The 23,080-nt window shown below is 46.1% G+C and overlaps 1 protein-coding gene across 1 annotated transcript in view; it reads right to left on the bottom strand.

Moving 5' to 3' along the window:
• Positions 1 to 17,524, bottom strand: part of met (MET proto-oncogene, receptor tyrosine kinase) — a 55,333-nt gene extending 37,809 nt beyond the window's left edge. The window contains exons 1-2 of the mRNA XM_068704533.1: positions 17,244 to 17,524; positions 14,469 to 15,678 (exon numbers count right to left, since the gene is read on the bottom strand). Of these exons, the coding sequence (XP_068560634.1) occupies positions 14,469 to 15,677 (1,209 nt within the window). The 5' untranslated portion in view covers position 15,678; positions 17,244 to 17,524. The remainder of the gene's footprint in view (positions 1 to 14,468; positions 15,679 to 17,243) is intronic.
• Positions 17,525 to 23,080: the final 5,556 nt, after the last annotated feature.

The raw sequence follows: 23,080 nt of genomic DNA, 5'->3' as shown, positions 1-23,080 counted from the left end.
TGACACAGTAGCTGGAGTTACAGTCTGCAGATCAAAAGGGAAGTGGAGAGGCAGACCTCCTTAATACATTCTTACATGCACAGATAGAGACGAGCTATTAAGAAGAAAATATGTTTCACAAGGAGAAGGTTCTGAAACGATTCAATAAGGCCCCATCTCGGTGCTATTTACTTAACAGATGGGTTCCCGCTGATGACGGATATTAGGTTTCATCCACGCAGCTCTTATCCTAGGTGTTTCATAAAAGCTCCTGACACACGAGGTCCGTTGGGCCGTATAAACCCGGGCTCGTCATGCTCCGCTTGCACATTTTTTTCTTCCGCACGAAAACAGTGCGGTGAAACGGCCCTCGCGCGTTCCTCGCGCTGACTTTTATTTGTCGAAACTGCTGAGGTCACATCGATAGCTGTGACATGTGCTGCGAGGACGCTGAGGCGATGCTCATAACAGGCCGCTCCTGACGTACACCAGGACAGGCCTGTGAGCCTATTCCACTAATACGCTTCTATTAAGATGCCCGGAAGCAACATATTGAATTTTGATCAGACATTATATTTAGTTTTGTGCTATTATTTTCCCTTTTTTGCAACGGGATCAAACCAGTCGCAACACCGAAATCCTGCCAGGGGCCACTGGCTCCTTCCCCTACTTCCTACCCCTCTACCCCTCTAGCGTCCTTGCTCTCGAGACAAATGCATAAACACCTCGTTAATACTCAAAACCACCCCTGTTGGCAGTACAGAAAGTGTCTCCAGGACCACGGTGAGCTCGTGACGGCTGTACACCGACTATGTTCACACGCACGCACACAGATAATCAGATGAAGACGATAGCAACGATTCAGTGTCGTATTCTGGGGTCATGGAGCTTAAAGGTTGGAGAAGCTCGAGACTGGAAGGGAAACATTTGTACTCTGACTCTGTCGTCACCGTGGGTCCATTTTCTGGTAAGTAGTACCAAAACACGCAAGTATTTGATAGTAAATGTCATTTTTTTTTTAGGGCAACAGTAGGAGCACCACAGACAAAACTCCATTCACCATCGCTGAATCTCAAATCTGAAAACCTGGACAAAGTACCTGCGTGTAGATTCACCCATGTGTACTAGTTTATGTTCATTTGAATGAACCCAGACCCTACATTTGAGTGTTTACATTCACATCAGATGAATGGCGTCTGGTAGTGCGGTGCTTTTTATTTATATATATATATATATATATATATATATATATATATATATATATATATATATATATATATATAGTCCCTGAGGGGTAGAAAGAGCTACAAGCCTGACGTGGATGAATATGGATGTAAAATGCCCTCAAACAGCCCCGTCTCAATACACCTCCACTGCTCTGTGACTAAACGAGTTGTGATTTTCAGGGTGCAAATGAGCGGCACGTCTTGCTCTGCTTTTTCTTTTTCTTTTTTTTTTTTTTTTCCTTCAGCCTGCACATTACTCACTCAGGACGTTATTTCAGAGCATTAATGTCTTCCTGAGGTCAGATCAATCTTCAATCTGGCAGCAAAGATCGGTCGTTTATCTCTGCTGCCTTTCCTACATGTGCTCTTAATTACAGAAACACACAAACATATAGTGGGGGGGGGGGGGGGGGGGGGGGTGATTTAGTGTCATGGCTGCTACGGAGAGTTAGCACCAATCATCTATTGCATGACTGTATTAGCGTTAGCGTAGCCCTCTCCCATTGATTACTACAGTCAGAGCGGGGGGGGGGGGGGGGGTTAAGAGTACAGCTGTTCATTGAAAACGTCAAAATAATTGTCCCTTCATGCCGAGGAGCACTGCATTGGATTTAAAGTATTCAAACTGACGTTATTCAGCCATGTTTTTGTTTTGTTTTTTTGTTGCAAAAGTCCTGCTTGCAATCTAGAATAATCAAATCAAGTTAACCAAAACCGGTTTGCAGAGTCATTGCTTTCATCCAGCGACATCTTGCTACCCTCTTAAGCATCTGCCTTCACGACTACAAGCGTCTCTCGCAGCTTCTCTGAGGAGCAATTTTATCTTTGTTGGAAACAGATTGAACGGTTGGGGGGCCTTGCTCATACATGAGGTAAGGGGAGGTGGAGGAGGAGGGGGGGGAGGCCAGGCAGCTGGAGAGCAGCAGCCCAGCAGCAGCCGTTGAGGAGCAGCCAGATAACCTCGGGTTGTAAACGGGAGCTCCGGCAGCGAGGCGGCTTATCAACCTGAGGGTCGACACCGAGGGCCGGAAAAAAAAAAACCACACGCGGGAGCTTCTTCCCTTCATCCCGGATCTCTGCGTCCGTACTCGCAGATCTCAGATCAGAGCCAGATGAGGAAAACAAAACAAAACACGGAGTGCAGAAAATGTGAAATATAAGCGGCGTTGGAAGCAAATGCCCTTCACGGGGAATGGGTTTCTTATTGCTCGGTGGCACGGCCTTTCATATTCGTCCCTGACCCAGAAAAAGGCAAATGTAATGTCCCAGCAGCTTCGCATGGAAACCAAGCGAGCTAAATATAACAGCGGGACGCCACGAACACGCAAACAGCCCAAACCTCATCAAACCGGCTTTCAAAAAAAAACACAGACTGGGGTTTTCTTTTTATAGGAGCAGATCTTTATGAAGTCCACATAAACTATTTCACTGCGTGTCGTAACAGCTCGCAGGTGGCAGCCGTTCTTGTTTGCTCCACGTGACGGAGCAAACAAATCAGCCTCCGTCCTCAGGGAGCTGAACGCAACAATGCAGCGTTGCGCTACTTTTTTTTTTTTTTTTTCTTCTTCTTCTTCTTCTTCTTTCGCACTTGTAAAACTCCTGGAAGTTGGCTTCTGGCATTTGCGGCGTTGCTCAACCTCCTTCTGACACACACACACACACACACACACACACACACACACACACACACACACACACACACACACACACACACACACACACACACACACACACACACACACACACACTTGTACACACATATCAAAAGATCTCCAGGGGATTGGTTTCTGAATAATTTTTTGCTGCATCTGCTTGCGCTCACTTCACCGAGCCAGAATTTTCTCATGCCATGCCTGGAGGATGTCAGAATACCGACTTCATGATGAGGGCTCGGCTCCACGCTTTGCTTTGGAAAATGTGCAGACGGTGGAAGGTGTGTGATGCAACCGAACTATAACAATGGTTTCTTGACCTGAAAGCAAACTGGTAATCATTTTTCCACCAAAAGTTCTAAGCAATCTAACCTAACAAAAACGGATTCTGCATTCGCAAAGTAAAACGGTTTTGAGGAAGCACTTTGAGACGTTATTTTTTTTACCTTTAACCCAAAGCAGTCTGCCAGAAAAGAACCGTTTAACCGCACCTCTCTCAGCCCCGAGAAAAGCCACTCGGCCCTCTCAGGTGTGAGCTCGCCTTCCTCCTGCAAACGCGACTCACGCCAGGATCGCCGACGAGGAGGATAAGATCAAAGCCATGCGGAGACAATATCCGCGGCGTCCCAGGGATCGACTTGATAGCCTCTCTGTTTGCGGCGCATTGTTTGGGAGCGGACGGAGCAGGACGGGGAGGAGGGTTTCCTCCTCTCTCTGCCTCCATTACTTGAGTACACAGTCGGGGCTCAATCCTTTGCTGGCATTGTGTGGGGATTACTGGTTGAATGGAGTGGTGGTGGAGCGTGGGAGGGGAGGGGGGGGGGGGGGGGGGGGGATTAGTCCTCATCGGAGGTGAGAGACCTTCCCCAGGAATGACGCTTTGTCCGCCTCCGTTTGGTTAAGAAAATGTAGGTTATCTGTGTTTTCGGGAGGCACGTTGAAATGTCCGCATCAGAGGACACTTAAAGGGCCAGTGACACTTTATCCCTTAACTTTAATAGACATGCAGGTGGTTTGGGTTTTATTTGTCCACGTTTGGAGACTTAAAGACCTTGAATCAACCCTTTGAGACCCACTTAGATTATGTGGGGTTTTTTTCCCCAGCCGAGAATGGATTCAATTGTGCGATTGGATCAGATATCCTGAAGCGAGAGGTCAAGGGACCCCTGTGAATGCGGCCATGTCAGTTTATCCCTCTGCAGAATAGTGTTATCTAGCTCCTCCTCCAGACAAGCTAGCGTGACATGATCGGTACCAACGGATTCATGAGGTCGTCTGGTTCCACGTGACATCACGATGCTCTTAAAGACAGTAACGTCTGGTTAAGGTCCACTGGACGAACCGGGCCAAAAGCTTCTCAGTGGTATCAACCAGGTCATCAAGCAGACTATACAAACAACCTGCACCGTGCCTCTTTCATGTGCAAGTACTAAAACCTGAGAAATATGGAGATGAGGTAAGATTTCATTTGCGTCTCCCCAAGCGTCTGCAGCCGGAGGCCTGCCGGGACGATTTGCTGCTCCGGTGAGCTTTGTGATCGTGAGCGTTTTTCCAAAAAAAAAAAAAAGAGGGGGCCGGACTGAGACCTGCAGGACCCAGAGCCGAGGAAATGAGAGCGATCTGGAGGTCGAGGTGAGGCCGCCGCTCGGGACGGCGGCAGGAGAAGAAGGAGATTGCTTTTTGTCCTTCATTTGGAGCACGGGGGGGGGGGGGGATGACAGATAAGCATCCACACGCCTCGTTTCAGCAGGATATCACCATGTGGTGAAATAGAAGAGTAGGAGGCATGCCGCTGATTAGGAAATAGCTCGGGGGGGCCTTGACTCATAAGCTCAGCGGAGCAAAGCTCCTTTATATTTGACACTAAAACAAGTGCAGAGCGAATGGCTTCTGGCTCTGCTGGCAAACGCCTCCGTGCGCCGGGGAGGAAAAAAAGCGCTTAAGAAATCCAAATGGGAGACGAGTCTGTCAGCGGGATGGCATTTAAGGTATCTCATCCGCCTTAGGTTCGTTTCACAACAGGGACACGACTCGGCCTCAATGATCACCGAGGGCCCGACCCCGATCCACACCGCGACTTGGAGTCTGTTAGAGTGCAGCTCTGCCCTTCTGTCAAACTCTCTCTCTCTCTCTCTCTCTCTCTCTCTCTCTCTCTCTCAGACATCTCGAGACCTTCCCGAAGTCCGCACTTCTGCAGGATTTTGCCTACGGGAATATACCCACAATTCATAGCAATATGAGGTTAAACACTGGGGTTACCAGTGGAAGCGTTGAAGCCCCGGACGGCACGTTAGATTTACGCTGGTGCATCAAGGGTTAAAGACATAAAACACATGAAGGCGTAAGAATGCGAGCAGAGGTTGCATTTAACTTTGGTATTGAAGCTGATATGACAAAAACTGCAAAGAAGTTTGCAGTAGAGTTGCAACTTACGATTTCTTTTTACTTCCCTAGAAGCCGAATTGACATTTGGGACGTTTTGTCCCACTAGCACTCAAAAAAAACAAACAAATATATTAAATTAACAACGCTATGACAGAGAGAAAAGCAGCAGTGATCGGTGTTTATCTGACAGAGCGGTATTAGTGCTAAAAAGCTTGTCAGCCTAAATGTAACAGTGTTTGGCTGATGTTGGCTGCTGGCAGTTTCCCACCCTGCTGCTTATTGGAAGACATCTTGCAGGAACTGGCGGTTTGCATGTTTACTACTGCGCTCTTTATCTAGGGAACACAGATAAGATGTGCACACAAAAGCCTGTGCAAAAGGATTTACACACACACACACACACACACACGCACACACACACACACACACACACGCGCGCTTCCAGCTTTCAAGCCCCCCCTCAAAAAAAAAAAAAAAGAAAGAAAGAAAAACGAACTCCCGGGCTGATCATTAACTCCGTGGATTCAAAACTAAACACCGACATCAAGTGAATGTGGAATCATGTAGAAGATCCAGGAAATGCCTGCAGACATGAACTGGCTCACATCGAGCCGATACTGACGGAGGTGGAGCGGGCGGCGTCGAAATAAAAGCCTCCGCGATGCGCCCGTGACATTGTTCATCTTCCATTAAAATAAATGTGGGACATCTGTTGTTCCGTACGGCCGTCGTCTGTGAGGCCCACGGTGTGTTGGAGGACCCGGTTGGCGCGGGCTTTCGAGGTTGACCTCGTTCCTGACCTTTTTGCATCACGCCGTGACGTCGGATGAGGTAACTGTTGTTGCTCCTGATGCGCTGCGCAGCTGGTGGCGGGTGATGGCCGAGCCTCTCCTCACGCAGAGGGACCTGCCTGGACACGGCTGCCAGGTGACGCAGCCGCACACCTGAGGGTGGATCAGCAGCGGGGGGGGGGGGGCACTGAAAGCACATCGCCATATGGCCAGTCGGAGTTTTCCAGGATGTTAAGAAACATAAACAGTCGTTGCACCCGCTGACACGAAGCAGCCAATAAAGCTGGGTTTTTTTCGACACTAGAACTCTTTACTGAACTCCAAATTTGACAATGAAAACAACATTTAATGGCTGCAACTAGTCACCGTCACGATAACTACCTTTGTTGGATGATATATTGTCGATATTATTGTCATTTTAAGACCATTTTATGCCACTGATATAATGATAACATAATAGCATAATAATGCAAGTAGAGAGAAATTAACTTCTTAAATGTTAAGACATCGGAATGGGAATTGAAAAATTTGAATATTGTTGTTGTCTGCAAAATGTCATATAAACAAACACGCATGTAAACACACCGGGTTAAATATAAATATAAGTCGATGAGGTAATCATCATAACAGGCTAACGATTGCATTATTGAATAATCTCTTATTGATGAACCCGTAGATTGAATCAACTAAATGTTTCAGCTCTAGAATATCTAAAAAAAAATATGCAAATCAAGTGCGTTCAATTTACAGATTTAATGTCGGCTGGAAAAAAGCTAAAATAAAACAACAGCTTGATCCATCAACAACGGGTTGTGTTGTTGTGTTTGTACCTGCATGCACATGAACAAAGTGAAGATCTGTGTGAAAGTGTGTGTTATGGATGAGAGAGATGCAGATCCAATCTCATTCTCCTCACGCACACACACACACACACACACACACACGCACACACACACACACACTCACACACTTTTTATATCAAAACGGAGGCTTGCGAGGCGTAAAAACAAACCAAAGAAACCGGACAGGACGGGACAGGAACGTAGTATTTTTCTCCTCTCCGGGTTGTGCGCCCAGCTCAGAGATGGCACAGACAGGCTCGGGCATGTGGGACACAACCTGTGACATCTGTGGTGGAAAGAACTCGGAGACGGCAGCGGTGCCTCTTTGCTATAAATGTTCATTATTTTCATTTTAGGTAGGATTAGCTTCTAGGACGTAGAATCCGACTGATCATTTTCCCCCAGATATATTTTCCCCCTTCATCATACGCAATCAGGTAGAAAACAAAAACTTTACAACGACAACAACGACCGGCAGAACTTTTTGTACGCAACTGAAAAACAGACTTCTTTGAATTGTTTTCGAAAAGTAAGAGTTCATACGTGACACATGTGATAAAGAATCTCTAGGTTTTTACGCTCCATGTTATGAACTTTAATCATAATGTAATCATGATTTCTCCACACCTACTTCTACTTGCTCCCATTACTCTGGACTCGTCCGTCTCTCCTGGAATGGAAATAGGAAAAACAGCTCGAGAGCTTACTCCTCCGTAGTGAGTTATAAAAAACAGCACATCTCCACTGATGCATTTTGCTGGCCGCCAACAGTAATAATACATGTTTATATAATGCATCACATCACGCGGGTTCCAACAGTCGAACGTCAAACCGGCGACGCACTCAGCGCTCGGCTTTCAAGTCGTAACTGATCGGCTTCGCAGCGTCAACATCCCCGATATGTTTTCTGGATGTCGGCGATGTCGATGTCATGTTACATGTGGTTCATGCAGAAGGAGAGTCGAAGCGAACAAATACCGGTTTAGTGATGGCATGAGCAGGCTCGGGCATGTGGGGCTGAAAAGAAGAAGAAGAAAGAAGAAAAAAAAAAAAGAAAACGTGACATCCACAGCGGAACCCGTAGAATCAGCAGCATTTAGCGAGACGTTCGCCGCTCTGAGCCCTTCCATTGTCATCCGCCGCTGGAAAACTACAACGGACGCGTGAAAAACATCGGAGGCCTTAAACGTGACGATCGACTGATCTGTGCTTTTGGAGAAAGTAAATAATACGTTTCATAGGACGCGTTTCGTGTTACAGTGAAACGTAGATTAGAAGCAGACTTTTGTCAGTTTGTTGAAAGCTGCTGTACGTTTACCGCGCGGCATTCTCACGACGTGATACCTTCACGCGTTTCATGTCGCTGACCGTCTCCTCGTGTGAAGCTTCGTCACGGAAATTCTGAATTCGGAGACAAATGCACCTTGTATAGAGACGTTCTTTTTGACGCTTTTAGGGCGTTTTGTCCTTTTAGCGGACCGTGAAAAGGACAAAACATCTGTGTTTAGTAGGGTTTAAAAAAAAAAAAAAAAAAAAAAGTCCTTTCAATGCATGCTGTGCAGTTATTCAGGGGCGGATCGGTACTTTCTTATTTATCTGTTGTTTGGGATTTCACCAGGTCACATGCCTCAAGTCTCAAGTCCACACTTCCGTGACTTAAGTCCGACTCGCGCCTAAAGTTTTAAGTCTCAAAGTCAAAACGTCGGCCACGTCGGCCAATTTTAAGACTCGTCTCCGTGTCAGATTATCGTGACCAAAAGAATTCACAAAACAACATTAGCGGTATATTATTTATCTGTGGAAGAAGAATCTAATCTGTAGCAAACAAAGATCTTTTCTCAGGACTGTGGAATTCCATGTGCGGGCAGAAACATCTCTGCAGCGCCACGATATTTCATTTCAAAATGGTGTTTTGTGTTTTGACACAGATTTCGCCTTTAACAAACATTGCGCCTCTCGTCATTTGAAGCCCTTGCATTCGCACATAATTAATACTCCACTGGACCTGGATCAACACAGCAGCTGTGGCTTTTTACACACGACTACAGACTCCACAAGCTCATTGTTGCTTAAAAAGGAGCAGTGTGTGAGATTTGGTGGCATCGCGTTATGATTTCGATATTCAACTTCTACCAATAAATCCGCCATAAGTGCCACACACTGCTCCTTTAAGAGCTGCATATGCATGCAGTGTATCCTGTCAGCTGAATGCTCATGTCTACATTGCTTTACTTAATTAAAAAAGGGCTGTGTGGAAATGTCTTATGCGCAAATAAAAATGAAATCATATCTTATCTAGTTATCTTATCTGCGCTAATATATATATATATATATATCTTTGGAAGTCCCATTACTGGATCTTTTATTGCATCTCATAACCAGAAACTATAAGGAAATCTTTAACACAATAACATAAAATGAATGGGCATCTATGGCTGCTTGTTTAAAGCGTGTTCATTAAAAGAGGAGGGCTAATTAAAATGACTGTCGGTCAAAAGCGCCTCCCAGCTGGAATTATGTTGCACACACACACACACACACACACACACACACACACACACACACACACACACACACACACACACTGCAATCAATCAGGCCGAAGATTCAATTTAAAAGCAATCAGCATTTGCTGGGTTTTCTGGAATCAATGGTAATCCGATGATAATTTTGACCCGTGGCTGATCTTTATTTTTAGTGTCAAACGTTCCTGCTCCCTCAATAGACTTATGGGAATGGGTGCCAGGCGCGCCGGGGGGACGCTCCGAATCCCGGGGCCCACGGCTCTGCACGCTGCATTACCCCCCCCACCCCCGTGCGAAAACGGCCTCGCTCGTCTTCCTTTTTAAGCGATACTATCGAGCAACAGCACATTCCGGGGGGGGGGGTCGGATCAATAGTTTAAAGAGCGCTTTAGTTATGAGAGGTAGAGGGGAGCTACCGAGATCGTTCACTTGAGAATAATTCACGTTTATTTTTGACGTTCACGTTTGGACAGCAGTTGGTTAAAGCATCGTTCTGGCTCGAGAATGTCAGTCATGTGTGCACCGAGATTAATGATTATTCATTTCCGCGTGGGCTTTGTAAATAATTTGTAAATAATAGGATGGACTCAGCTCAGCCGGTTAAAAATTGCTTCTCCTTTTGCTCAAATCAACAGGAACTACGACTAATTAATAGGAACCACTTAGTGCCTCGAGTTCTATACATGCTGGTAATGCTTAAGTGTTATTCTTATTTGTAAACTGAAGCACGGGAATCATTAGTTTGACGTCTCACGGTGAAAAATAGCAATTAGGTCTTCAGCCTCATGCTCCTCGTGTAACACGAGAGCAGAAACAACCAGAACGGCAGATTTCATCCATCAAGAGACAGACGAAAGAAAGAGAGAGAGAGAGAGCGAGAGAGAGAGCCACTCATCATTACGACATTTATCATATCTTGCTGCCTAAACTGGAGTTAAGAGCTGAGCTGACAACCACCACTTAAAAGAAAGAAAGAAAAAAACGTCAAACATGCCCTTACGCCGAGCTTTCAACCTCGTCCAGATCCCTATTGGGAGTTTTCCACCAGAAACACACGAGTTTGCGGAGCGAACGACCAAAATAACCTCCCGTGCGCTTCGGCGTGCCTCTCCCCAGCGTTTTTTTTCCCCCTCCTTTTATGAATTTATGGTCTGCGTTTATCTCTCGCCAAGCTCTCGATAACAGAGGGTCTACCTGCCATATGCCACCGAATGCAAAGTCATAAATCTATTAGGCGGCGCGATGATTATATCATTCAACGCACAGGCGTACAGCACGAGCATCGGACGGACAGTTGTTCAATGGTCTTTTTGTCGTTACAGCTCGTTTCTTAACCTGGCAGCTGAAGACAAGAGGATACACGTCAGCGATAAAAGAGAACTTGGGGGAAAAAAAAAACAAAAAAAACAGCGACTTCACAGTCGCACTGAGATAAAAGCTCTTTTGGCACTTGACCCGTTCAAAACTCAAACGAAATTTGAAACAGAAGGGTTTTCTCCGCGCTGAGTCCTGCAGAAAGTCATTGGTCTGTTTTGTTTTTTTGAGGAATTAAGAAGGGTATCGTTGAGTGAGGACGGCACAAAAGAATGAAGTCAGCATCATTTTAAACTCAGCTTTTAAAACCTCATCGTTTTGCAGACTCGCCAGAGCCGCTCAGACTGCTATGCAGCGTTAGGAACAGAAGGACTCTTATGATAATTATACAGCACGGAGATGCTCCTGTACCTCCTGCAAATGCTGAAGTCATGCCTCACGCCGAACCAGCAATCAAGTGAGTCAGGAGGAAAGAATGTTTAATAATGGAAAAGCAAACTCTCTCTCTCTCTTTCTCTCTGAGTGATCAAAACAACAGTTTTCATACCACCAGTCACTGTCAAGAGGCGGACACAGACAATCACTGTTTGGGGTTTCAGGAATTCGTCACTTGGTATTATACAACTAGCAGTAGTCATTTTTTTGGTCCTTATTAAGAATTTTCCCAAAAGAAAAAGCACATAAAAAAAGTTTTTGCAATTTACTCTTTGCTATGCCCTGCCCCTCAGTTGCTACTCCGTCAAGCGATCAGAGCTACAGCGTAACGTAACGTTTTATATCCAACCTCTCTGGGTGACAAGCATCACTGTTACACAACGTTGAACCACGATGAGCTTCAAATCCACTACAGCAGCCTAAAAGAAGCAACTCATTCACTGCTACGTTTTGGTTTTACAAAAACAAAAACTGTTTTTAAGACGGAGAATGAGGCGTCAGTGATCCGATTTGCTAACGGGATGATTTTCACTTTGATCCAGTAGCTCAGCAGGCTCGGTGAGTAATCGGTTTACGGCTGAGGACTCCTGACGTTTACACACTCCCCAGTGAGCACAACACGTGCGTACCGTTGAGAATCGCGCGAAAAACAAACGGTTTCACATCTGTTCATCGAAGACGCTAGGAGCCAGAAGATCGAGCGGATGGGCGCCGAGGTTGTACCTCAAGATGAGATGCCTCAAAAGGATCGACAGAAGATCAAACTATTTCATCACCCATGAAAACATCCACCTGGATATATATATAAAAAAAAAAGGCTCTTTGTTTTTTTTTTTTGCGACTTCCACTTTCCCACAGGTGCTGGTAACAGGTGGGGGTCGCGGGGAGCTGGGAAGAGGCCTCGCCGGCGTGGCAGGCTGCCACAGCGGGTCAGGGGATCATCTTCCGCCCAGCTGCTGATGCCCTGTTATCCCCGAGCCATTCATCACGGCTCGCTGAGAGTCAGATATGCGCTGCCCCCGAACCCCCCCCCGAAGCTCCCAGCATTCCTCACTTTCCCCTGTGGATCTCCGCCGCTGATAGCTGTCAGGGCTGTGCTGTCGTACCCAAACACCCTCCCAGAGTATGGACAGTATTTGCATGTATTTGCGAGGCTGGTTTGAATCTGCGCTACGAACCACACGTCACTCCTCATGTCTGCCCGTCTGTTCTCTTCACTGCAGCCTGTGTCTCCCAAACCACTTTTTTTGCGTACTTTACGCTTTTGCCAAACAATTTGCAATGCCATGCCGTACAGTTTTAGATTTCTATAATCTTTCTATGCAGTCATTAGTCATTACTTCCATTATGTTCTGTGTCGTATGAAAATCTGTTAGTTAGCTCTTGAAACTTACTTGAGTTGTGTAATCGATGCCAGTTTATTCTATATCTTGTGTTCTAGTATTACGTCCAGGAAGATGAACAAGTGCCCATATGAGGATGCACGGGTCCTGCTGTTCCACTTATGGACATTTAGTGGAGGTAACTCCCCAAAAAAGAAGGAAAATCAGGGAAGAAGAAGAGCTCCGGCCGATATATACTGTATACATGTCACTATAAAACAAGGAATCTCTAGCTTTCTGTCCATCCGTGTGTCCTTCGCATATTTCGAGAACCGTTCCCCCGATCGCCTTCATGCTCGGTGGATGCATTGCTGGGTACTCAAGGGAGTGCAGTGTCAAATTTGGTGCAATTTGGACGACATGCAACACATATTAATAAGCATTGAATGAACAAGCAAACGGCGCTCTGTGCAGCAGCAGGAGGTGAGCGAGTTTGTCGTCTGGGGCTTTTACAGACAGCGGCTCATTGACTGCAGTGTACTTTTGCTACTGGATACACTGACGTTACCACCGAACTCTTCTTCACCTGGTTTGAAAACCAAGACGCTTTCTACTCAAGGTGTTATGGTGCACGGCTGTGGTTTGCTGCCAAGCAACAAAAGCAAATAAACGCAAAATGCAGCGGTGTTGAAACTAGTTTCTAATACAAAAACATATCCTGCATAGTAACACACACACACACACACACACACACACACACACACACACACACAAACACACACACACAAACACACACGCACACACTCTGCTGTTACTCCTGTATGTGCTTGCCTTTTGAAAGCATATTTAGAGTATTAAAGTAAATCCAGGAGACCAAGCTAATCTGCTGCCTGACTGATGCTGAGGTTAAGTAAAGATGAAGTCGGACCCTCCGGCAGGGCGGGCGCAGGTTAACTGCGTGTCATTATTGATCAGGTGATTCAACAGATTGATTGAGTCAATGTTGATGGATTGGAGGTGAGCGACTACAGGCGAGGTAACGACTGGCTTGCGGCAGCATGGGGAGGGGGAGGGGGGGAAGGGTACTTCAGTGAAATGCATATAAAATTCAACACAAATACACCAGCAGACACTTGCAGTTTTTCCTGGTGAGGCCGGTACTTAAATCATCTTGACTGTCAGTATGTTTAACTGGCTTTTTCCCCCGGAGTACTCAACAACTGACACACATAATGATCAGTTGCATTGAGGTCAGGTGACTGACCCGAACAGTCAAGACCCTCCCACTGGTCTTTTCTGTAGGTTAAGGATGATTGTCCGGATACTTGGCTAAGTTCACCAAATATGGATGTAAAACAGCCTCAAATTAAAGCTGAAAGTCTGCTCTTTAACCTCACAGTCACTGTTCCATTCCATGTCCAATGTGCCGAGACAAGACTGTGAGAAAGGTGCCACTTCCATCCACAGCCATGAGAATGCTAAACCGGCACATAAGGGTCTTTGAAGACAAAAATACTAATCACACCGTAATCAGGAATTTGCTTCTTCGCATGTTCCTGTGATACGGACTTGCATGTATGAATGCTCTGAACCAGAGGGGTCAGAGGCCAGGAGCAGGTCATGCTCCAGTGTCTTGCTCAAGGACACTTGAACACAAGGACACAAAGGGTCCAGTGGACACACCGGCTGCCTGAACCTTGAGACCACCCAGTTACTGAGACAGTCTCTCCAGCCAACAAGCCAACCTGTGCTTGCGATGAATAAACATCTGAAGGCCTGTAACTCTAAAAGATTAAAAAAAAACCCAAGGCATGCATATACAACAGATGACTGTTAGAGGCTGATTTTATGTGTCTGAAAGACGTCGTAAAACCACAACATGATGACGCTCTAACTGTCGCTGATCTACAGAGACAGTGGACTGGGACTCTGTCAACATCACTCTGGATAAAAACTGTTTGTGCTATGATGTTATATGAGATAAGCCCAGCTCTTACCACATTGTAGCAGGACTTCTTGTCCGATCCAGTGAAGTGATACGGGTCGACTGTGTTGCACCTCTGCATGTACATCTTGAACATGTTGTTGATGTGATTCAGGGACATGATGCAGACGGCCGAGTTCGGGGTCGGCTCCGGGGAGTTCGGCTTTCCCCGGGCGAAGGCGGCGAACAGCACGTCATCGCCTTCCTCCACTTTCAGCTGCTTCTGCAGCTCAACGTCGTTGCCCACCTTGGTGACGTGGGCCGCCTGGAGGATGTTGAACACCTTCAAGTCTTCCGCGGAGCGCCGTCGCCTTTTATCGGTGCTGATGCACTCGAGGGGCATCTCCACGTAGCGGCGGATCTCGAGGTCCGCGGAGCACATGCGGACGATGCGGGTGTGGTAGGCCTGGGAGTCCCTGCTCACCTGCTGCACGGTGAGGAAGTAGGTGAAAGGTCCACTGTGGAAGGAGTAAACGTAGCGCAGGTAGTAGTTTCCACGTAGAGACGGGATCAGGTCCATGTGTGAGCGGGTGGAGAAGAAGGTGAAGCCGTTCTGGCTCGTCTTCATCTTCCGCAGAGCAAAGGTGTGGGGATGCGGTGCAGTGGCCGACGCGTTTCCTTTGCCCGGGATCTCAGAGTTCCCAACAAAAAACTTGATGAAATTGCTTTCCACATTGAGCACCTGAGAGCCATGAGGGCTGACCACAACATCCAAGTCGCTGGGCTGACCCTTGCGCTGCCTCACCTTGTCGCCGAAGCAGTACACTTGTTCGTCTACGGTTTTCGGGCTGATGTCGTCGTCCAGGACGTGACGGCGGCAGACACCGTTGTCTGCCGAGCCGCAGCTGAACAACCCCTTGTCGTAAATGTTCTCCACCACCAAAGCGATGTTGTGGTTGTCCACCCTGCTGCCGTCGCCGCCGCCGATTGCGCCGATCGGTTTCTGGCCACAGGTCTCGTTGGCAAGCAGCGGCCCCGTGCGGTACTCCGACAGCTTCGTGAGGTTCGGGGCCAGGGCGTAGATTCTGTTTACAGCCCCGACGTAGATGATCCCATCCAGCGTCACCAGGTTCTGGATCGGGAATTCTGCCGTGAACGTCGGGAGCTCGTAGGAGACCGAGAGGTCAAGTGCGTCGGTCTCGGCTGACTTATCACACTGGCCCTGCGCGCCGGGACACAAGGCCCACAGCAGCATGACGGCATGAAGAAGGCGGAGATTCATCCTGTTCCAGAAATAGGAGACATGACAAATTAGTTAATGAAACATCTCTGCTGGAACACAGAGAATTAAATGTGTTCCTCATGAATATCTTTGAATAGGTGGCCTCAATTGTCTGGAGTGGGAATGTGTGGGGAAAAAGACACAAGGCTGCCGAGAAGAAAATAGAGGGACACCGAAATCCCTTTTTAGACTCATAAATGGAACTGTGTCAGGGTATAAAACCAGGGTTTACTCACTCCACCACAGGCAGTGAAACCATTCATACCGAAGTGACTGAAGGCTCTGTGGTGACACAAAAGCTTTAACATCAGCCTCCTAATCATCAGCGCTGCAACTTCTGACTCCACTGACCCAAGACAAACCCCCGCAGCCAGAACCTGGGTGAGCACTTCTGCGGCGCTCGAGCTCCGCTCCCTCTGAAGTGACCACAGTGGGAGGCGGAGCAGTGAATCACCCAGAGAGCAGCTCGCTCTGCGGGACGACGCAACCACAGGCCTAAGTTTAGACAACGAACGGGCCCGAGGGAGCGGAGATAAACTCAATTAAAACAAATGAGGCCGTAAAGGGGGACCATCCTGCAAGATGATAAATAACCCCAGCAAACTAAATGGTAATCCCCTGGGAGATGCTTTTAGTCAAGGGGGGGGTGGGGGGGGGGAGCAACACCAGAGAATTTGCAAAATGTGCATTTGCATGCTCCCTATCTGCATGCGGTTTCACCACGATCCATTGTAAACCAAAATAATGCAAAAGCATCCAGCACAGTGGGTTTTGTATTTGTACATGCATGCCCACAGTGTTGCATAAACTCACTGAGATTCCCTGTGTTCCACATTTTGACTTTTGACTGAAGTCTCACTGCTCTTTTGATTTGTTTCTGGTGTGTTAGAGTTGCGCTTTATCTTATCATCGTGTTTTTGGGGAGAATATATATATATATATAGAGACAGACAGACAGGTGCTTCAAGGCAAAAATCGTATAGAAGTTTAGAGCAGATAATATTAACAAGCGCCAAAGACATAATATAAGAAACTAAGGCACCACTGTGGAAAATACAGATTGAAAAAGTATAAATTTAGAACCTAAATCACACAGAAGATTATGTTAAGGAATATAATACATTATTAGAGCTTTATTGCTTTGAAGGAAATGGTGAGGGGAGTATCGTCTTGTTTTGGTCTAAAAATTATGAGTAACAGTGGACACATTATTGCGCACCTGCACCGAGCACAATCATTGTGGCTCCCCATCGCACGGTTGTTGTTTTCAACAGGACAAAAGGCGGTGGAAAACAGTGAAAATGTTTTCGGTTCGAGAGGAAAGTGACTCATGGCGAAAGGTCTCAGAAAACACAACGCTGGTGAAATTGCGTTAGGGGCCAGAAAAAAAACAGCACATTTCAAAACTGTGATATCCAGAGGAGGAGGAGGAGGAGGAGGAGAGGGGGGTCAGGAGTTTCGGGGTCTGTGCGTTTTTACGCATGGAAATACGGTTTGAGTGAAATGTAAAAGAAAGGGGGAAAAGTTGAGAAATTGTGAGGAAAAAGTGGAGATAATAAAGCTCACCTGTTAGATAGCAACAGTGCTGTGCGGTCCCTTGATTCAAATCATATTCCGCTGGTCTCTCCGGGAGCGGGACTTCTTGACTTTCTCATCCAAGTCAAAAAAAAAAAGGGATCGCTGAGAATTTTCTCTTCGCTTCTCCGTGAGAAAAAAAACAAAACTCCCAGAAAACAATAGTCCGATTTGTTTCCCTCAATCTGTCTCGTTTTTCCAGTGTTTGAAAAAGATCGTTTTCTCTCCAGCTGAAGAGCTGTGTGGCTCAACACGGACTGACTGACTGACTGACTGCATCCAGCAGAAACACGCTGCTGCTGCTGCTGCTGCTGCTGAGCCGCTCTCACACATCTCAGCTCCGCTCTCTCGTGGCGCGTAAACGCTCCGCCTCTTTCTCACCAAACTGCAGTGACGCGTCCAGGTGGGTGCCGCGGCTCCTCGCTCTGCGGACCTCAGGTGAGACGCGCAGACCCAGAAAAACCAAGCAAACAGTACAAACAAGTATGAGCGGTAGTTAGCGGTAATCATGTGGCGCAGAAACACCAATTAGAACAAGACCGATTACATTTCCAAAGGAATGTTTTAATGAGGGTTTTTGTTTTGTATCATGTAGTGTCTTATTTTAAAAGAACCTCATATAAGTTAAATAACTTTGTTTTTTTCTTGTTTTGTACATTGATATCACCTTTTATGTCAGTTACTCTATATTGCATGGATGTTACCTGACATAAAACGACTTGGTTTGGAGGGATTTATCCACCGGATCTTCTTCACACAAGAATATCTTTGAACCAGGGGCGTACATACTGACAGTGCAGGCACTGGGGCCCGCTGGACCCGCAGAGAGCCGAAATCTAAGCAAGCCTTTCCTGTTTGAATTCACAACATTGACGACGGCAGTTTGATGCCGGGTTACCCACAAGCGTCAGGAAGTTACACCGAGACGTAAGAATGTGACAAGTTGGAATGGCAAAGCGTCAAAGATCTTTCTATATTTGTCAAATGCAGATATGAAATGATGATTGCTGAGTAATATGTTTGTTGGTGTTGTCCAATGTCAAGCCTCTATTTGATCATGTGACGAGATGGTATGGTATACGACAAGTTTAGGCGCAAAATCTGTCAAGACTGATGAGCTAAGCGCGTCTGTAATGCCTTTCTATCATAAAAGCGTCAGTGAGTAACTACAGGGCCCGTCGTAGCAACATTACACCACCGCCTTTAAGCATTAATAAAGCATATTTTACCATCACAACTCGATAAATGTTCAAAATGAAACAGAAAAAGGTCACATTGGCTACTCGAAGAAGGTCTTTCTTTCTTCTCCAACCTACACCTGACTCCTGCAGCCGCACCGCCGTGACTCAGACGGCTGCTCGTCGTGTTAAAACGGCTCACTCAGCCGCACATAATGAGCTAAGTTTTAAAGGCGAAACCAACGGTGTGTGTGTGTGTGTGTGTGTGTGTGTGTGTGTGTGTCTCAGCCATGAATCACAGTGGCCAGCACAAAAAAAAAAAAGAAAAAGAAAATCCTTTGTCCCACTTCCTGAAAGGAGGGCAGTAGGAATGAAGACTGTAAACCCTGATAACAGAGTGTGGATGCAGAAGTAATAGGTAGACGGAGCTGCTGCAGACCGGCTGTTTGCCCCCGCGTTCTGACAGCGGCAGTGACATGTGAGGGTTTAATGAGACAGACAGTCGAGCGCGTTCAAGTGGGTCGACGAGAGACGTGACGGGATCTGTGACACCTTCTGTGTAAAACTAGACATGTCGTACAAGAGGAGTTTCCTTTCTTCTCCTCCTTTTTCCTGTTTTTTTTTTTAACGATGGAAAGGCTCAGCTGGTTTTACATGTCTGCCTCATTCACCAGTGAATCCGATCATCTGTAACTTCACATGGAGTCGCTTTCTGGACGTACTCAATGTTTTTCGACTCTCAACTCCCCTGATTTCCCAGAGGACAACGCTGTTGGCTCTGACATCACACCAGAGAGCCCTTAAAGTGTCAAAGTACATCATCAGCCCGAGACCATCGAAGAGGAATCTTTATTGACAAAACAGCTACAGCTACAAAACACAAGATTCTGGTGCAATTTTGAGAAAAGTCAAATCTAATTTTATATCTTAATTTATGAAATCAGTGCTCAGAGAAGATGGTTAAAGGAGGAGTTTGACATGTATTCACTTCCTTAGTTTAGTTTAGCACAGAGACTGGAAACAGGGAGAAACAGCTAACCTAAAGGTCACAAATGAACATGTTGTATCTTGTTTGTTAAATCCATACAAAACTTGAAGTGTAAGAACAATAATTCATGGTTTTACGGGGGGGTTATGTGCAGGAGTTTTACTTTTCTCACGGTGTAGAGTCTTGTTGTTGAGACCTGAATTTTCCCTTTAGCTTCACAAAGTTTAAGCAAAATGATGATCAAATCTAAGCTCAGAAACCAAACTGTTTTACTTGATACAGACACGTTGTGTCATAGATGGATTACTGAACAGATCTACTGGGCACAGGCCCAGGGGCCCAAAGTGTCAGGGGCCACCCTGACCTTCAGCTCCAAAATGTCACTAAAAGAGACACGTACCAACCCGGAACAGACTCACAATGACCACAAAGAAACATCAAACGACTACAAAGAGACACAAAACAACTACAAAGTTAACAAAACATTAAAAAGTGAAACAAACATCCACAAAGAGAAACAAAACAACTGCAAAGTGAAAAAAACAACTACAAAGAGACACAAAACAACTACAAAGAGACACAAAACAACAGCAAAGTGAAACTAAAGAACTACAAAGTGGCAAAAAACAACTACAAAGAGACACAAAACAACTACAAAGAGACACAAAACAACAGCAAAGTGAAACTAAAGAACTACAAAGTGGCAAAAAACAACTACAAAGAGACACAAAACAACTACAAAGAGACACAAAACAACAGCAAAGTGAAACTAAAAAACTACAAAGTGGCAAAAAAACAATTACATAGAGACACAAGACAGCTACAAAAATATTCTAAACGACCATAAAGTCGGTGTATCTTGCTCCTATAAGACAGGTGGTGGGGACTTTTGTCTCTGCCTGGGCCCATTGTCTCATAGTCCGACGATGCCTGCTGTGTCTCTCCTTTACCTGCTCACTTATTTGAATCACATCTGGTTGAGAGCATCAACCAAATACCTGAGAATATAATTAATTTCAAGTGTGCTCTTGTGAAAATTCTTATGAAAGCTCGTTGTGAGAAGCTCAATCTTCTTTTACTTGTTACTGGTGAGCAATACGTTCCACAACTCACTCCTTCGCTCTTTGCAGTCAGTGTTTGTTTGAGGAACTGTGTTTTTGCCTTACCTCTGGGCAAGTCTCACGCAGTTGCCAAGGGGTGTGTCTGACACAGGGTGCGTGTGTGTGTGTGTGTGTGTGTGTTGTGTGTGTGTGTGTGTGAGACTGTAAACCCGAGGGGTGTGTCTGTGTGGCTCCTGTGGTGGTAAACTACATTTTGGATCTGGGCCTCTCGTCTTGGCGGGGAGGAGAAGAAGAAGAAGAAGAAGAAGAAGAAGTGGAAGGAAAAGGAAAAGGTTGGTCGGGTGGTGAACCTCACACTGTCGGCACGCAGAAAGTGGAAACCCCAGAGTATGACATGCGCTGCAGGAATGATCTGCATCCTGCAACCACAACACCTGCAGCACTGCGACCAAGTCTATTTTCTGTGCACGTTTTGCACGTTTTGGTCCAGGCTGCACAGAATAGGACATTTAAAAAAAAAGGAGAATATTTGGCTGTTTGTGTGGAGTGGCACCGAAGGGTCACATTGCCCAAGTATCAAACAACAGGGACACTGTTATGGGAAATGAATGTTGCTGTTGAATCATTTTGAATGGATGAAATTGAACTGCGAGCCGGGTCTTATCGGCCAATATAAGTAATGCGAATCCCTGCGGCTAAAGTTCCAAAAATCAGCTGGAAAGCCTGAAACAAGAAGAGTGGCTGCTGCTATAGCAGTAGATTTAAACCATCCAAACCTGGAGACGCACGACTAAATACCGTTCTATGTTTTTCATTTGTGTGACCTGACCCTTTAAATCCCACTACAACAGCAGGAATCTGACCCCTTTGTGGCGCCATCTGCTGGTGCACGAGGTGAACAGGCGCTTTTAGTCTGCAGAGACCATGAGGGGAGCTTCAGGTCGGGCTGAGCTACTCAAGGGTCGAAGAAGTACTTTCATCTTTTATTTAAGTACATGTAGCAGTACAACAGTGTAGAAATACTCTGTTAAAAGAAAATGTCCTGCATTCAAAATCATAAAAAAAAGTTTTAGCATCAAAAAGTACCAAAAGTAAAAGTACTTATTTTAAAGAATGGTCCATTTCAGAGTATTATTGGACGTAATTAGTGATGAATTAATGTGTTCACCACTTTCTTGTTGGAGCTGGCAACGGTGGAGCTACTTTATGTACCGTTGGGTTTGAGAATTTCCCCGAATGGATCAATAAAAGATCTTAATTTGTGATGATACATAATACTTTATCTATTATTATATTTGCTGTTATTAATCTGAATCTGTAAAGTAGCTAAAGCTGCCAGATTAATGTAAAAAAGTGCAAAACGTCCCTCTGAGATGTGGTGGAAGTAGAAGGACGAAGTAGCGGGACAAGGACAAGCAAATGTAATGAGTTACTTTAATAGAAAGTGAAGACCGAGCACAGACAAAGAGACTGGATCGGGGAGGAGCAGGGCCGTTTCTATCGACCCTAAACCCGGTCCAGCGTCGCTCCACCAGAGGTTGTTTATCACCGGCAGGGTCAATACAAACCCTGGTTAACTGCTGAGCGGGACGGTAAACTCTGATTGATGCTCGTGACCCGCCGGAGGACCCCTCGCGGCTTCATTCCGCGGATGGACTCTTTAGCTTCCTTTAGCTGCCGGTGATTGAGAGTGTCATCGCTCAGCATGTGTATCTCCACAAACAAGCTTCTTCAGCAGGATCTTTACAGCTCGGGAAGCGTTCCTGAAAGGTTTACATGACAGCAGCGGGTCAAGGGAGGATTGTGTTGTTTTTTTTTGTTTTGTTGCCGATGCTCTCGTCTATATTGCTCTGACCATTCCTGTAACGAGAGAGCAGTTCAGTATCGAAGGGAAGAGCTGAGGCTGTCAAAGACAAACGTGTGGAAGCTTATTTTAGTCAATGTCTGCAGTGTGTCTACGACCATATTGTTCTTCTTGTGGAAAAAGATGCACCCGCTGCATTGCATTCTGGTTGAGTTTCTGCAACGCAGGGCGACGATTCCTTTTTGATGAAATTGACAGTTGAATATCAGCCATAACTGACCCTTTTGCTCTTTGAACTTAAAGGGTAGATAAATCTGACGAGGTCACACAACTCTTCTACAGTACCGTGTTTCTTCCCCAGATGTTTTTGGAATTGTTGCCTTCATCCGGGTGTAAATGTGACATTTGCATAAACTACACTGTGAAAACCACGGCAACTAAAGTGAAGATCTACACGGCTAGTGCTGCTGAGGCCTTCATTTTAACAGATAATTCATTCATTCTCACTGTCAGGCTTTACAGGTGCTATCCGTGAGATCGGGAGCGTTTGGATTGCCTCTAAATGGCTCTCAACATGGCGACGGCTGAGCCGGCAGCTAGCGAGACTAACGGCGCATCGTTGCGGCAAAAGTGCTGACGCAGCTTGCAGCGCTTATACCTGAGGGGTTACCCACCCTCAGGGTGGGAGCCACACTGCTGCAGACAGCATCGGCTCGCATGCACTGACATGCACTAACATGCACTGACATGCACTGATCGGCCGGCCCGGCTACGTCAACAAAGAGAAGATAATATAT

This window comes from Cebidichthys violaceus, unplaced genomic scaffold, assembly GCF_023349555.1.
Source record: "Cebidichthys violaceus isolate CVI_PGR_0920_01 unplaced genomic scaffold, fCebVio1.0.p SCAF_94, whole genome shotgun sequence".
Lineage (NCBI taxonomy): Eukaryota > Metazoa > Chordata > Actinopteri > Perciformes > Stichaeidae > Cebidichthys > Cebidichthys violaceus.
Note: the sequence above shows the minus strand (reverse complement) of the source record. Positions and strands in the feature narration are given on the sequence as shown.